The sequence below is a fragment of the Alexandromys fortis genome, unplaced genomic scaffold, assembly GCF_014885135.2.
Source record: "Alexandromys fortis isolate MF-2015 unplaced genomic scaffold, M_Fortis_MF-2015_v1.1 scaffold_121, whole genome shotgun sequence".
Taxonomy (NCBI): domain Eukaryota; kingdom Metazoa; phylum Chordata; class Mammalia; order Rodentia; family Cricetidae; genus Alexandromys; species Alexandromys fortis.
In genome coordinates, this window is record NW_026068037.1 from 824394 (window position 1) to 839720 (window position 15327).

Below are 15327 nucleotides of genomic sequence, written 5' to 3' on the forward strand. Positions count from 1 at the left end.
GGAGGTGGGGAAGAGACTGAAATATTTAATAAATAAATAAATAAAGAAAGAAAGAAAAAAATAAAATAAAATAAAATTATATATAACAAAAAAAAAAGAAAATATTACATGTTCAATAACAAAGTCTCCAGGGGAAAACTTCATACAAAATCTCATGATTATCTTTCTTTTCACTTTACAGAAAAAGATGAACAAAAGCTGATTCCAGGTGTGTGCTGAGCCATCAGAACGAGCTAAAGAAGGGCTGGTTGGAACCCAGGGAGGCTTCTTGGTGGTGATGACCTTGAACTATGAAGGCAAAGACTTTGTGTCTTCTCATCCTCAATGATTACAGTCGCCTTGGATGCGGACTTCCTTTTTACACAAGAGCCACTATCTCTCCTTCCTTGTCCACTCCATTTTTTTTTAAAGATTTACTTATTATGTATATAGTGTTCTGTCTGTATGTATGCTTGCTGGCCAGTGAGGGCACCAGATCTCATTACAGATGGCTGTGAGCCACCATGTGGTTGCTGGGAATAGAACTCAGGACCTCTGGAAGAGCAGTCAGTGAGTGCTCTTAACCTCTGAGCCATCTCTCCAGCCCCTTGGCTGCCCCATCTTTAACGGCCAATAGGAAAAATTAGTTTAATCCTGACATCAAATTCTGCCTACAACCTAGACAATTGTGTTGTTACAGCCCCATTTAGAGACAGAAAAGAGGGGCCCATTCATATTGCTTATGGGCCACCAAACAGGAAGCCTCTGGAACAGAAGAAATCAGATTCCAGCAACTTCCATGAACATCTATGTGACTGTATTTGGGATTTAATAAATTCTCTCTCCTCTCTCTCTCTCTCTCTCTCTCTCTCTCTCTCTCTCTCTCCCTCTCTCTCTCTCTCTCTCTCTCCCTCCCTCCCTCCCTCCCTCCCTCCCTCCCTCTCTCTCTCTCTTTCTCTCTCTCTGTGTGTGTGTGTGTGTGTTATATGTGTTATATGTGTAAAGACCAGAAGAAGTTGTCGGATCTCCTGAAGCTGGAGTTACAAGTATTTGTGAGACACTGAACATGTGTTCTGGGAACTTGAACTCTAGAGGCAAACGCCTTTGATTGGGAGCCATGTGTTTCAGCCCTAGGCTGGGTATGGAGAACTGTGGCTTCCTGGGGCAGCTCACTGTCTCTCTCCTCCCTCTTACCATTCTACCCACCCCGTGTTGCTGTCCCCAGGGAATCCAGCATACAGGAGGGTCACAGCTCACAGCGGCATGCTTCATGTAAAGCCGACCCCAAACAGTGAAGAACTCATGCAGAAGTCACAGCACACAGGTGTCCTGAGTTCAGCAACAATGTGCTAAGGACCTCCCATCACACGTGCCCCAAGTTGGAACACAGTAAGTTGTAGCTGTCACCACCACCGCGGCTTTGGGGATCCTGATTAGGCTGATCCTTACAGAGGACCAAACAAATTTTCAAAATTGTCTACTTTTTGGAATGCTTGGTGCAGCTGAGGCTCATTCCCATCACATTCTGGGGCAACAATGAGTAATCCTAAATAAGTTGTTCTCGAAACATTACCCATCGACACTTGGATCTTGAGAACTCAGCCACCCGCTCCCAAGATGCCGTCTGTTGTCTACACAGAGGGCGGGGGTAAACATGAAGAGTGAAGCTTAAAAACAAAGCAAACACGAGGCCAGGGAGATGATCCAGACTGTGCTGGCCACACAATCTTTAGGAGCTCCATCCCTAGCATCTGTATAACACAGTTGGGGAGGCAGAGGTGGGAGGAGGCTGAGTGGCCTGTCAGTCTAACTGAATCTGTGGTCTCCAGGTTCAGTGAGAGACCCCGTCTCAAAAACTAAGGTGGGAAATGGCTGAAAACAGCACCTGATATTGATTTCTGGCACATACACGTGCATGTGTGCACACACACACGTGTGCACATATGTATGCGCACACACGTGCACATATGTATGCGCACACAGTGCACATATGTATGCGCACACATGTGCACATATGTATGCACACACATACCCACACATGCACACACACAGATATAACCACACACTATAGTCAAAACAAACAAAGCAACAGAACCATTGCATATCTGTTCTGTTTCTCTAAACATAAAACTTCCTTTTGCAAATGACAAGAAGACTAAATGTAGCTGCCACCAACAGATCACAGAAGATACATTTTGTCATGATCAAACTGCTGCTTGTTGGACCACAAGGCTGGAATTGCTCCAACTGTACTTAGCTCCACCCCCAGGGTGACATGAGGCAACCCAAGGAGGGAGGCACCTGAGTCGCTCGGCCTGGCCTCCTGAAGGCAAGCACAGAGGGAACTGTGCCAGAGTCTCAGGCAAGGCAAGCTCTCAATCAGAGGCTCACGTCTACCTGTGGATGGAGCAAGGCTGAGAGAGCGGTGGTGAGAGCAGGTACTCACATGGCATCTGCAGGCAGTGGTGTAGCACGGAGAGAAGGCAGGGGTAGGCCTCCGTGTGCTTCAGCTTCTTGTGGATCAGCTCAAACATCTGGGAGGCACTTTTTGTGTCGATGTGGACCTGGGGAGGTTAGACCACGGTGAGGGGCAGAACCAGACAGCAGAGGGAGAAACGAAGGGCTGGAAGATACTATTTCCACCGTCCCAGATCCTTCCATCTCCGGGGAAGAGTTCCCCTTTCCTGACTGCCACCAGGAATGGAAAGGAGTGTTTACAAGATGGGTTTCCCAGTCCCAGCACCCCTGGCATCTTGAGGCAGATAATCTTTTGGTGTGGGGTGGGGCATTACATGTCTTGAAGAATGTCTAGTGCTATCCCTAGTCACTGACCCCTAGATGCCAATGGTCCCCTCCCTCTTCCCTCCCCAAGTTGAGACATGCAAAACATGTCCACTCTTGACCCATATGCCTCATGGAGAGGCAGGAGTAAAACCACCCTGGCTCGGGACAGCTGAGCCACCCTAAGGGAAGCAAGGGGACACGGATGCTTCAAAGTAGCAGGTGGCCTGCAGTTCAAGGCCCAGATCTGCTCTAGGTATGTGACAGCTAGGAACCTGGAAACTTCTCTGATCTCTGACTTCTTATCTACGGCTCCAGGCCTTGTGAGTGGGTAATGGGTGATGCTCAATGCTGGCAAGCTCTGCCCCAAATGAGGCCATTGTTAAGTTGGGATTGTATGATACAACATCTAAGTAATAGAGATGTGTGTATTTCATCTGCTGAGACCCAAATGACATGGTTTGGTTCGCTAAGCACCATCTGGCTAGGGATAGAAAGAGGCAACTTGGGAAATTAGGGGCAGCAGGGAAAAGCCAGCCAAGGACAGGATTTGAGGCTAAGTATGTTTGCTTATGTACTGGCTGTCTTAATTTGGGGCTTTTGGTTTCTTGGGGGCAGATGACCAGGTATGGCACATGAGGTAAGACCCCCAGAGCAAGCAAACCCCCAGAGTTCCTTCAGAAACAGGACCTGACCATAGGCTACCACTGAGGATCCAGCCAGCACTGGACTGACTTTAAGCACAGGATCTGGAGCCGTCATTTTGGGGTTGCCTGGGAACCCATACAACTGTCCCACCCCCACAGGCACCTCACCATATCAAACCTCCGGGCTAGCTCCAGGTCGTCCTCGTTCCGTACCATCTCAAAGAAGTCTAAGTGCCTAGATAGATAGAGGGGTTGATTTGGGGTGCAGAGGAACTGTTAGTAAAGTTCGAGCAGCCCCCACGGGGTGCCAGACCTTCACGGTCTCACTGACTATCTGAAAGGCAAGACCGGACAGAGGCATACAATATAAACCAACCCCCACTTCTAGATAAGTTTTCATGGTCTTGTGTTAGTGTGGTCATGTCAAGGACTAGTCACCACAGAGCCACACTTCTCCACTTTGACACTGTTGACTTGTGAGGTGCAGTTGTCCTTGGTGACAGGAAGCTGCTTTCTGTGCTTCAGGCTATTGGTCAACATCCCTGACCTTTTCCCCCAAGATGACAGCAGACCCTCTGCCCCAGCCAGCCATTATGGATCAGATTCTCTCTCTCAGCACTCAGGAGGCTAAGGTAGAAGTAACATCAATTTGAGATAGCCTGAGCTATGTAGTGAGTTCGAGGCTAGTCTGGGCTATAGCATGAAACTCCAACAGTGCCAATCCAAAAATACCTCTAGGCACTGCTAGGTACCTCCTGGAGGATAAAATCACCGGCTTTCAAAACCCACTGTCTTCCATCTGTCTTTCCAATATTACCATATTATCTCCAACTTAGTCCTCAAAGCAAATTTCCCCTTATTTTCCATGGAAGCACTGTTCCTTTTCCACATCGAAACAATCTATTCTCTCTTCTTCTCCTTCTCCCTTACCCTGGTGTGTGTGTGTGTGTGTGTGTGTGTGTGTGTGTGTGTGTGTGTGTGTGTTGTATGTCTGTGCTATATGCACATGTGTATTATGAGTTCTTTTGAAAGCTAATGTTGGTCAGGAGTCCCTTCTTTCTCTCTCTGCCTTATTCCCTTGATCCAGGGTCTCCTGCTGAACTTGGAGCAGGCCTGGTGGTGGCCAGAATGCGCCAGCAATTCTTCTGCCTCCCCTCCCACAGCACTGGTGTTTCAGGCATCATGTAGTCCTACATGGGTGCTGGCGACCCAGACTCCATTCCCCACACTTGCGTTGTAGCAGCTCATCCTTACGGAGCTGCATGCCCCCCTGCCCTGCATGCTCTCTTCTTAACCCCCAGTGTAATAAAGTGGCTTTCCCTAGTGAGATAGATCCAGTGTGGCTCACTGGCCACACGTAAGAACATGACCATACATTTTAATCATCACGGTATTTGGAGCATACATTTGGAGTTGAACAGTTCTCTATAGAGCTGTACATTTAGTATTCCTGCTCCTTCAAAACAAGAATGTTGGCAATGCTCTCTCAAGCACTGAAAACCAAAGGACACGCCCATCTTTTTCTAAATGTCTCCCAGAAGCAAGACTACCTTGACTGAGGTCCACCTGTCTATAACATCAGGGATGAGGAAAGCAGGCCAGCGTAGGCTCACACAATGCTGACCCTAAGACTAGGCTTCAAATGGCACTTGGTCCCCAGGGGAAGAACATCCTTTTCTAAGGTCCTAGCCACCCTCATCTAGAGGAGCTGTCACTGCAGGTCTATGGTGGGTCTGGGTAGCAGAGGACTTACTTGTCCAGGATGGCGTTCTCGTGTTGTCGGAGTTTATCAATCACAGGCTGGATCCCCAGCATCAGGAACTCATACCGGAGATGGAGGCGGAATTCCAGGTTATCCTGAGGGTCACCAAAAGAGGAGCAGGTTCAGTAGCTCATCTCACATCCAAGAGAAATGCCCATAGACTCTGTCAGCACCTACGTCAGCCACTGTCCCATGTCACACCGTGCAACAAGCTCATCTAGAACCACTTTCAGAGAGTGCTTGTAACCTTGCTAGTCCTCTAAAGCCAGCCTGCCAACGAGTCCCTGTCCCCTACCACTCACTCCCCAGTCGCTGCTTGCTTTGCCCTCTGATATCAAAGAACAGTACTGCAAAGGAGCGAGCGGGGCTTGGCGAGTTTTCTGTTCCACTGAAGTTTTGTACCCTTGGCCATGCCTTTGCTTCCTCTTTTGTAAAAGTGGGTTAATACGTATCTGTGGGATTGGTGTGGTGGTTTGAAGGGTTCAGATATTTGAATGATTGGTCCACAACTGTTTAGGAAGGGTTAGGAGGAATGGCTTGGTTGGAGAGGGTGTGTCACTGAAGGTGGGTTTGAGATTTCAAAATCCCACAGCCTTCCCAGTTAGCACTCTCTGCATCGTGTTTGTGGGTCACATGCAAGCTCTCAGCTTCTGCTCCAGTGTCATGCCTGTCTTCCTCATGCTGTGCTCCACTCCATGGTGGTCATGGGTTTACCGCCCAAAACTGTGAGCCCCCAGAAAACTGTTTCTTATATAAGTTTCTTGGTTAGGCGTCTCATCATAGCATAAAAAGGTCACTAAGACAGAAACTGGTAGCAGGGAGTCAGCTATTGCTGTGACAAGCCTGGCCATAATGATTTTTGGACTTTGCAAGTTTGAACTAGGAAAGTGCTTGAAAGTGGGACTTAACAGGCCAGGCTAGCAGGGCTTGGAAGTCAACAGTGCTGAGAACAACGTGGGCTATGGAGGTTCAGCGCAAGGGGTTTCAAAAGAGAACAGTATTAGCACCTGGCTTCAAGACCATTCTTGTGACATTTTGGCAAAGACTGTGGTTACTGTTTTCACTTGCTCTAAGAAGCTTATAGATTGAAGAGTTTTGGGCTAATTCCACTAGCAGAGGAGATTTAAGACAGATTTTAATATTGACGATCTCGCAGCCATTAGTTAGTAATCACTCTAATGTAGTCTACAATGAAAAAGGTCAAGTAGTACAAAAAGAAACACAAAATGTTCAATTTGAGGAGAACAGAGCACCAGGAAATTGAATGTTGGAGTCAAGGTCTATGCTAATACAGATTAGGGGAAATAAAATCAAAGACGAGGTGGCTTCGGAGTGAGACCACACCAGAGTTTATAATCCTTAAAAGCATCAACAAGTCAAAGCTTATGCAAATGCAATCCAAGGACAGGTTCCATTCCCAACAGGCAGCCAACTTGGCAGCAGCACCATATGGTTCTGAATTCGGAGTTATGAAAGATAAACAGGTGAAGGGCTATGGATCTTCCTCCTAGTTAAGGAAGTCCACTAAGCTAGGCGTGTGGGGGAACATCCCTGTCTGGAGCCCAGAGAGAACACTGTGGGAAGCTGTGAGAGAGAAGCTCAAATTGCACTGGAGACCCCCAGAATGTTGGAGATGTCAGAGTCTTGGGATCTCTGCCAAAGAGAGAAGTGTGCTGCAGCCAGCAAAGCTGAGGGGAGAGCCATCTAGTTCCCTTAGCATCTGTTATAGAACTGTTGGATTTGGAGTTAGCCCTGCTGGGTTTTTGTCTTGCTTTGGTCCAGTATTTCCTCATGCCCCATTTCTTCCTTTTGGAATGGTAATGTATATTTTTGCCATTGTATGATGGAAGTATGTAATTTGCCTTTTGACTTTACAGGGGTTATAAAAATTAAGAGAATTCCTTGATTCTCAGAAAAGACTTTGGACTTGTAGACAATGTTGAGACTATGAAAGACTATGGGGACATTTGAAGTTGGACTAAATCCATTTTGCATTATGATATGACCATAAGCCTATGGGGCCCAGGAGTGGAATGTGGTAGTTTTAATGAAAAATCCCCACCCTCCCGCATATGCTCATGTATTTGAATGATTGATTCACAGTTGGTGGAACTATTTAGAAAGGATCAGGAGGTGTGGCCTTGTTGGAAGTGTGTCACTGGAAGTGAGCTTTGGGGTTTCAAAAATCCACACCTTTCCCAATGAGCTCTCTTTTCCCACTTGCTGGTAAGTATGTGAGCTCTCAGCTTTGTTTCAGTGCAGTACCTGCCTGCCTGTGGCCATGCTTCCCACCATGATGGTCATGGCTCTAACATTCTGAAACCAGATGCCTAATAAACTCTTCTATAATTTTTCTTGGTCAGAGTGTCTCATCACAGGAACAGAGAAGTAACTGAGATGGTTCATATTCTTAGCATTTTCTTGGCATGACAGGGAAGATGACAGCCTTAAAAAGCTGGTACTGACCAAGTAACATGATGTCCCCATCTGAGGAATAAAGTGTTCCCTAGAATATCCGATGTAATATAGGTAATGAGAACTGCACATGCACACGAGAGTGTGTGTGCACACACGTACACACAGGCATTCTGGCAAGAGGGGGAAGAAGAGAGATCATCCATCACTCTCCAGCTTCTTTTGTTCTTTGGCTTGAACTTGGCCAGAACATTTGTTTGCCTTAGAATCTGAGACTTTAGCTGCTTTCAGGGTTTTCTAACGTTACTGTCACAGGGGTCTGGGAATCCCATTCTGTCCCCAGAAGGAGAGAAACCAGAAGTCACCCTTTCTAGCCTTCCCACAAGAACCTAGAAAGCAGCCCAAAATAGGGTCTCTAGAAAGCTCTAGAAAGAAAAACCAAAGGTTTTTCTCCTCTCATAAAGAAGTTCCACCCCCTGAGCCATCACCTGCCAGCCTGATTGGGGATTGTACCTGACCCACAAATGCACCATGCTACTGCTGAAGGAAAGAGCCCAGAGCTAACTGGGCTTAGACAACACCCCAGGGAGCAGTGTGGGAAGCAAAGTCAGAATCAGTCCTTAACTCCACTGTGAACAGCCACTTCTAAGATGGACTGTAGCAGTCTGGGGCCTGGTGGGGAGGGGCTGGACTCATGTAAGCTGTCCTACATTACCCGAAGTGAAGGAGGTAAGAGGTTCTGAGGGCATCTGAAGATGACAATGGCAGCAGCAGTCACACTGACCAGATGCCTCCACCCTTCTCTCTGTCATCTGCCTAGAAAGCTCTCAAACTCACATACGATCTGAGATCCAAGATAAAAGGAAGGGGCCTCACCTCTCCAGCCCCAGCGTTAAGGACGGCATTGATGAAGGACATGATGGCTGTCTTTAGGTTTACCTCGTCCCGGTACCGACCCAAACTTCGGTCCAGCTCATTCAGCAGTGTCTAAGAGGAAGACAGGGACAGTTGGGGAGGACACTCGGGGTGCTACCTGAAAAGCCTCTTGCCCTGTTCTACTGTCCTTCCAGGAAGCCCCTCCATTCTCTCTGCCTGATCATGGATCATGTCTCCCTAGCTTCCTGCTCAGCCCTCAGGGCTTGGGTTCCACTGTGCTTTCTGACTCTGCACCAGCTGTTGACAGTCACTGGCCATTCCTGCCCAGTTTCCCAACCTTGTGGATGCTACTTTTAATCTGCTTAGCATCTTCCCCGAAGGGTTAGGGGTCACTTTCTGCACAGGCTAAAAGCTCATCTGCAAATGTATAGAGCCAGGTCAACACCCTGGCTCATGATCACAGAGTTTGCAATGTCAGGTCAACCATGGAGACTTAATCCAGGCACTGTGCTCAGGTCAGACCAAAGGAGGGAGCTAGAGTGGCCTGCATTCAACAATTCTTGTCTGGGCTCCTATCATGAGCCAGGGCCTGAACTCAGACAGCCAGAGCCACAAAAGCATGAAGCAGACCAGTGTTTCAGCCTCAGGGACCCACAGCCTAGGAAGAGGACAAATCTATCTGAAAGCCTGACCACAGTTCTGAACATACAATTTCTTATGTCTTTTGAGAGAAGCCTTCTGGGTCCTAGCTCTTTACTCCTTCCATGAGTGGACAGGCAGCCTGCAAGATGCCCCTTCCCTCCAGTTTCCTTTATATGGTTCTCAGTATCTCAACTTTACCCAGGATCACCTCTTCCCTCCCAAGGTAATGCCCCAACTCTCTGGCCCATTGCCCACCTGGAAACGAGTACGTTCAGCTGCATACACCTGGTAGTGTAGCATGGCCTGGAGAACCTTCTTGTGGCCTCCGGGCACAAGGCACACTGCACCCAGAATCTCCAGCACTGCAACCTTCGTCTTGCTGTTCTAGGTGCGCAGGCTCTGTGCGATGGTGCTGATGGCCTCAGGTTGTGCCAGGACATGTGCCCGTCCCTGGGAGTTGTTCATCAGAGCCTTGATGCAGCCGATGAGAGACGTGTGGATGCGGCTCTCACAGGTGGCATGGTCCATGCTCCGGAGGAAATTCAGCAGGCAGGCCAAGCCTTCCAGCTCGATGAAGCGGGTCACAAACCTAAGCCAGAGCCCAAAGGAGTTTCCTATGTTTGGGTTCCACACACAGTTTGCAAATAGCGACTCAATATGCTCACCATTCACCACGCTGCATCCGCAGCGACCTCCTGGTTCATCTAAGAGTTTATCCATAGGCCCCCAAATCTCAGCCTTTCAGAAAACTCGGTTTTAAAATTCTTAAAAAAAAAAACTCATGTTTTATTTGTGTGTGTGTGTGTGTGTGTGTTTGTCTGTCTGTCTGTGTACATTCACATGTGTGCCGGTGCCTGAGGAGGCCAGAAGAGGCATTGGATCTCTGGATTTGGAATTAAAGGCAGTTGTAAGCTATCCAATATGGGTGCTGGGGACAGAACTCTGGCCCTCTGGAAGAGCAGGAAGTGCTCCTAAGAGCTGGGCATCTCTCCAGTCCCAGAGTGTTGGGAGCGCAGCACAAAGGTCCCTATGTCCACAGATCTCCAGGGAAACCGAGAATGTTACACACACAGGACTGTTCTCTCAAGGGAAAGGATGTAAAACCTCTTCTTCCATGCAGAAAGCTGGGGACAGGAGGGATTTAACAGCCAGGTGATCTGTGCTATCTGTTGGGCCAGGCCATGTCAAACTCCCACAGCCAGGACCACAGCTGGCTGATAATCGAAGTGATTCTTACATTCGGGGCTCTGCAAGCTTCTACAACCAGAACTGGAGATACCTAATACTCTAAATGACACTTTCAATACTGTACAGCCAGAGGCTCCCCCAAGCTCCCATAGCCGGGACCAAAGGTGGTTAGTAGTCCAAATGACCTCTACACTATCTGTATGACCAAGACTGGGCCAGATTCTTCCCTGGGCCTTTGAGCTAACACAGGTAGCCTAGCTCCAGAATCCATCTAGAGGAAGAAATGACATGTCCCCTGAGTTGAGTTTCAATGTAATTACAATTCTTTGTGCACCAGGAATTGTATTATTCCAGGAAACTTTTTTTTCCAAATTATACAATGTTTAAATTTGTTGGCAATAAGTTTTGATCCAGGTTGACAGAAGTCAACCTGAACTGAGTTTTCATTCTCAACTTCCTGTTTTTTCCTCTGACTGCCTACACCTCCAGGGACACCCCTCACCTAAGGATTTGTACTTCCTTTGTATTTTATTTTATAGTTTGTATTTATTTATACTGTACGTGTGTTCTTGTGGCCAGCAAGCTCCAGGGGATCATTCATTTCTACCTCTTAGCACTGGGGCTACAGATATGCTGCATTTAAATAGGTGCTGAAGATCTGAACTCAGGTCCTCATGCTGGTATAGCAAGGACCTCACCCACTGAGTCATTCCCCAGCCTTATTACTTACATTTTAAATATTGTACACTATGGTCGTGTCCCACCAAAAGGCTCATGCATTGAAAGTTTGGTCCCCAACTGCTGACGCTAATTTTGGAGGTTCTAGAAACTTTAGGAGATGAATGGGCGAAAGAAGCATGCCTCTGGAGTCATGCCACAGAAGGTTATATTGTGCTCTGCTTCCCTCCTCTTTCTCTCCCTCCGCGTCCACTGTAAGAACAGCCTCTGCCATGCCCTCCTGCAAACACGAAGTTTTCCTTCCCAGAGCCAGAGCCAAAGGGGAGTAACCAGAACCAGAACCTTCTGAGAGTCCTTTCTCCCTTCAGGTGCTTTTCTCTTGTACTTGGACATAAAGATAATTCCCACATTAAATCTGCCTATCACCGAGTGTCATTTGCATAGCTAAGGTGGGGGAATGGGTGAAGACATGATTATAATCATAGTGGACCAACCAGAGACTCATCTCTAATCAGACTGGGTACTGAGAGAATTATAGGCAGGTGACAAGAAAACACTCCAGCATGGGGGGCCATGAGACTCCGAGTCAAGGAGCCAAGGCTGGATAGCTCCCTCTCAGGACTCTCTGGAAACCACTTATCTCCATCCCTAGCAGTGCAGCCATCAGCCCATTCGCTCTTACTGAGGAATCTGTGCTCCCATCAAGAGCCTCCAGGAAGCACTCACTCAGAGTCCAAAGACCTCTAAGGGAAAAGAGAACTACACTTTTATCTTGGAGAGCCTCTAACTTGCAAACTAGCATCCCATCGACGATGAATGCAAGCTAACAACCACAGAACTGCTAGCAGAACAGAGGCTTCGCAAACCCAAATAAATCACCGCTATTTTCATACCAAATTAGAACTGTTGCCAATATTGCAAAATATCATTTTCACCCATCGGTACTTCAAGATTATAGTGCTTATCATACCCGCTGCCAGCTCAAGCATTTAGAGCACATTTATTGCTATCGCCTGCATTTTTTAATATTTGTGAGCCTTTTTTAATTGAACTGGCTTATTCTTCAACTCTGTTTGTATATTTTATGCTGTTATTTAAAGCCATTACTTCCTGGAAGCAAGATTTTAGCTTTTATCTGTGTCTCTGTGTGTGAGACATCTATGGAAATACATTAAAAAAGAGTAAGTTGTAGAGGCCTTAATTTAGGAGCCTAATTAATGATCTGAGAAAATGGCCCATGAATTGAGTTCAGAACCACTATTTGTAATTAATATGTAAATGTATCTCTATGAATCTTATGGTGTGTAAATATCAACAGAGTATGTTCTCAATTTAACAGAATGTATTTTTTATTTTTCCCTATTTTATGCTTTTCTGTACTGCACAGAATTTCTACAATGATGTCATATGATTCTTAAAATGAGAATTTTACTAGGGAGAATTAAAAGAAACTTTTGATTACATACCATTATATACTATCTTTACCATGCATCGTGGGCATAAACTCAAGAACATAACTAATAGAAAGAAATATGTAATAGCAAAATGTAGAAAAATAATTGGGTAATTAGTGGTGTATACCAATATTATTTTGAATACCATTTATTTAATCACAAGTTTATATATATAATTTATATATATAATTTAAAATGTAATCAAAATAGGTCTAATAACTCATTTGCAAGATTGCTAAGGATTTCATAGTAGGTTCATCCAATGTTAGAAGCCACTTCAAACAGACCATGTGAAGAGCCAGAAGCAAGGAACTCCTGTGGCCTTGGTGTCTTTGGAGTCTCCACTGTGGTCTAGAAATGGGGAGATGTATTCTGTAGCCTTTTAGACACCCATCCATCCCCTTTCCTTACAGCTTGGTTCCTACTCTAGGTAGCTAGAGCAAGCATGCCCTTAGACTCCACACTGCCCCCTAGTGTGTGGAGGGTTTCTCAACCCAATCCCTCCTTCCCCTCTGAGCTCTCAATTCCTCTTTTCAGAGTGTCTTGTCTACTTCCCCATATCATTTCTCCTCCTATCCACACCCTCCCAGCAACCCACAGAGAAATGGAAAGCAAAGAAGGTAAAAGTGGATCTTCTGGAGTTCTGCAAGACTGACTTTGGCCAATAGGACCAGCCTGGAGCAGCACTGTGCAAGGCTTCTGGATGATGGGACCACTGGGAAGGGGCATGGAAAGAAAGAAGCAATTGAGAGAAGACAGTCCAAATCACCTCATGGGCTGTGTCCGGAGGGCTGTCTTCAGGTCTTCTACAACTTGGTTCCTCGTGTCTGTCTCCTCCTCATCAAATTCATACAGGTTCTGCATCTGGGGCCCACAGGTAAAGGGAGTAGAAGTCACACTGAGCTGTTTGCCTTCCTATGGGAGGCTTCTGCATGCCGGGGATAGCTGTGCCCGGGGAGTGCACCCTTGTCTTCCCCCAGAAGGCTTCTGCACTCCTAGGGTAGCTGTGCCTGGGGAGGGCACCCTTCCTTCCCCTGGAAGGCTTCTGCACTCCTAGGGTAGCTGTGCCTGGGGAGCGCACCCTTGCCTTCCCCTGGAAGGCTTCTGCATGCCCGGGGTAGCTGTGCCTGGGGAGGGCACCCTTGCCTTCCTATGGGAGGTTTCTGCATGCCCGGGGTAGCTGTGCCTGGGGAGGGCACTCTTGTCTTCCCCCAGAAGACTTCTGTATTCTCCCAGGGTAGCTGTGCCTTGGGAAGGCACCCTTACCTAGGGAAGGGCAAGGGCTCAGCAAATGCTTCATTACTATGATAGACAGATTCCAAGGGAACCAGGTTCCTGTCTGTGACTTAATTTCCCGTATCTAGGAAATAGAGGGAATTGCTGACCCAGGCCATTTCCCAAGATGTGAGGTGTCCAACTGGGTTAATATGTGTTTATCTAGTTGAGGGGCCTCTGATGTCCAAGGAGGTGTATTGATCTCAGAATATCTGGAAAGCTGCTGAGCCTTAGCGAGTGGCACTGGAGAGCAGCAGAGGTGCCTTCCTAGACCCTTCTATGTGAAGTCGGGAGAAGATCGGACACTTACCGCAGCCATGGAGTTGATACGTTCAATGTAATAGTCGGGCCAGCTGGTGGCCAGCTTGTTGGGGTCCTCCTGCTCCTGAAACATGAGGGATGGACTTAGGTATGTCCACCCATGGCCCACAGAACACATGTGACCCAACACATCAGTAGAAGATAGTGTTGTGCCACAATGTTAAGGGGTTGTACACTTGTGGATGGACAGACCCATAAGCTAAGACTGAAGCATCATTTGAAGTCTGTAGAGGGTTGGTGTCCATCTCTACCCACAAGGGCAGCCTGTGGAATTTCTGTTTTTTCTTGGTGAAATATTGAAATAAATATGGATTTATGTGACTGCCAAGGAAGGGCAGAAACTGGGAAGGGGTCATTTTCAATGAACCATATGTACAAACTCTAAAATAGCTTTCCTGCTGTCTCTAGTCTGCTAATGGTTAACAAAATACCATTTTATGATTACCAAGTCTCACACAAATTCATATATTAATGTCTCCCATTTCTCTCTGTGTGTATGTATGATGTGTATGTCAGTGCCAGCACAGATGTGTATGGGTGCACATGCATGTGTGCAACATGGAGCTGAAGGCCTGAGCATAGCCCTGTCGTTGCTTGTTAGGCCCTGCCCACCTTGTCATCAAGTGGCTTAGGATGGCTAGCCACCAAGCCCCAGGGATCCCACTGTCTCTGCCTCCCACCACCAGGATTGTAAATGTGCTGCCCACCATACATGGATTTCCTTAAATATACATTCTGTGGATCAAACTCAGGTCCCCATGTGTGTACGCTTTATCAATGAGCTATCTTCTCATTCTGTTTTCTTTAAATTCACTATCTGATGTAGTGTTTGAATAAAAACTGTCCCTCATCGGCTCATGCATTCGGACACTTGGTTCCCAGTTGTGGAGGTTATGAGTTTTAGGACATGGAGCCTGGCTAGTGTGCCAGGAAGCAGGCACAAGAAGGGAAGTGACACTTCTCATCCTTGCATCTCACTGACCCTGACCCAGCCCAGGAGTCTGGCAGGTGTCTGTCTTATGATTCTCATTCCAGAACAGAGAATCCTAATCTCAGAGGGCAACCCAAGAGAATAGGGACATTTTCTCGCCTTTAGTTTTTATATGCATTCCATTCGTGTAGGTATGTATGTAGGTGTGGGGGGGTGAGTTCCATTTGTGTGGGTTTGTATTCAGGTGTGTGTGCAGGGTGAATTCCATTTTGTGGGTTTGTATGCAGGTGTATGTGTGTGGGTTTGTATGCAGGTGTATGTGTGTGGGTATGTATGGAGGTGTATGTGTGTGGGTTTGTATGCAGGTGTGTGTGTGTG

The 15327-nt window shown here is 47.0% G+C and overlaps 1 protein-coding gene across 1 annotated transcript in view; it reads right to left on the reverse strand.

Moving 5' to 3' along the window:
* The window catches only part of Daam2 (dishevelled associated activator of morphogenesis 2), a 117985-nt gene that overhangs the window by 34971 nt on the left and 67687 nt on the right, over nucleotides 1-15327 (reverse strand). The window contains 7 exon segments of the mRNA XM_050165066.1: nucleotides 2426-2543; nucleotides 3576-3642; nucleotides 5161-5264; nucleotides 8461-8571; nucleotides 9358-9691; nucleotides 13192-13286; nucleotides 14008-14082. Of these exon segments, the coding sequence (XP_050021023.1) occupies nucleotides 2426-2543; nucleotides 3576-3642; nucleotides 5161-5264; nucleotides 8461-8571; nucleotides 9358-9691; nucleotides 13192-13286; nucleotides 14008-14082 (904 nt within the window).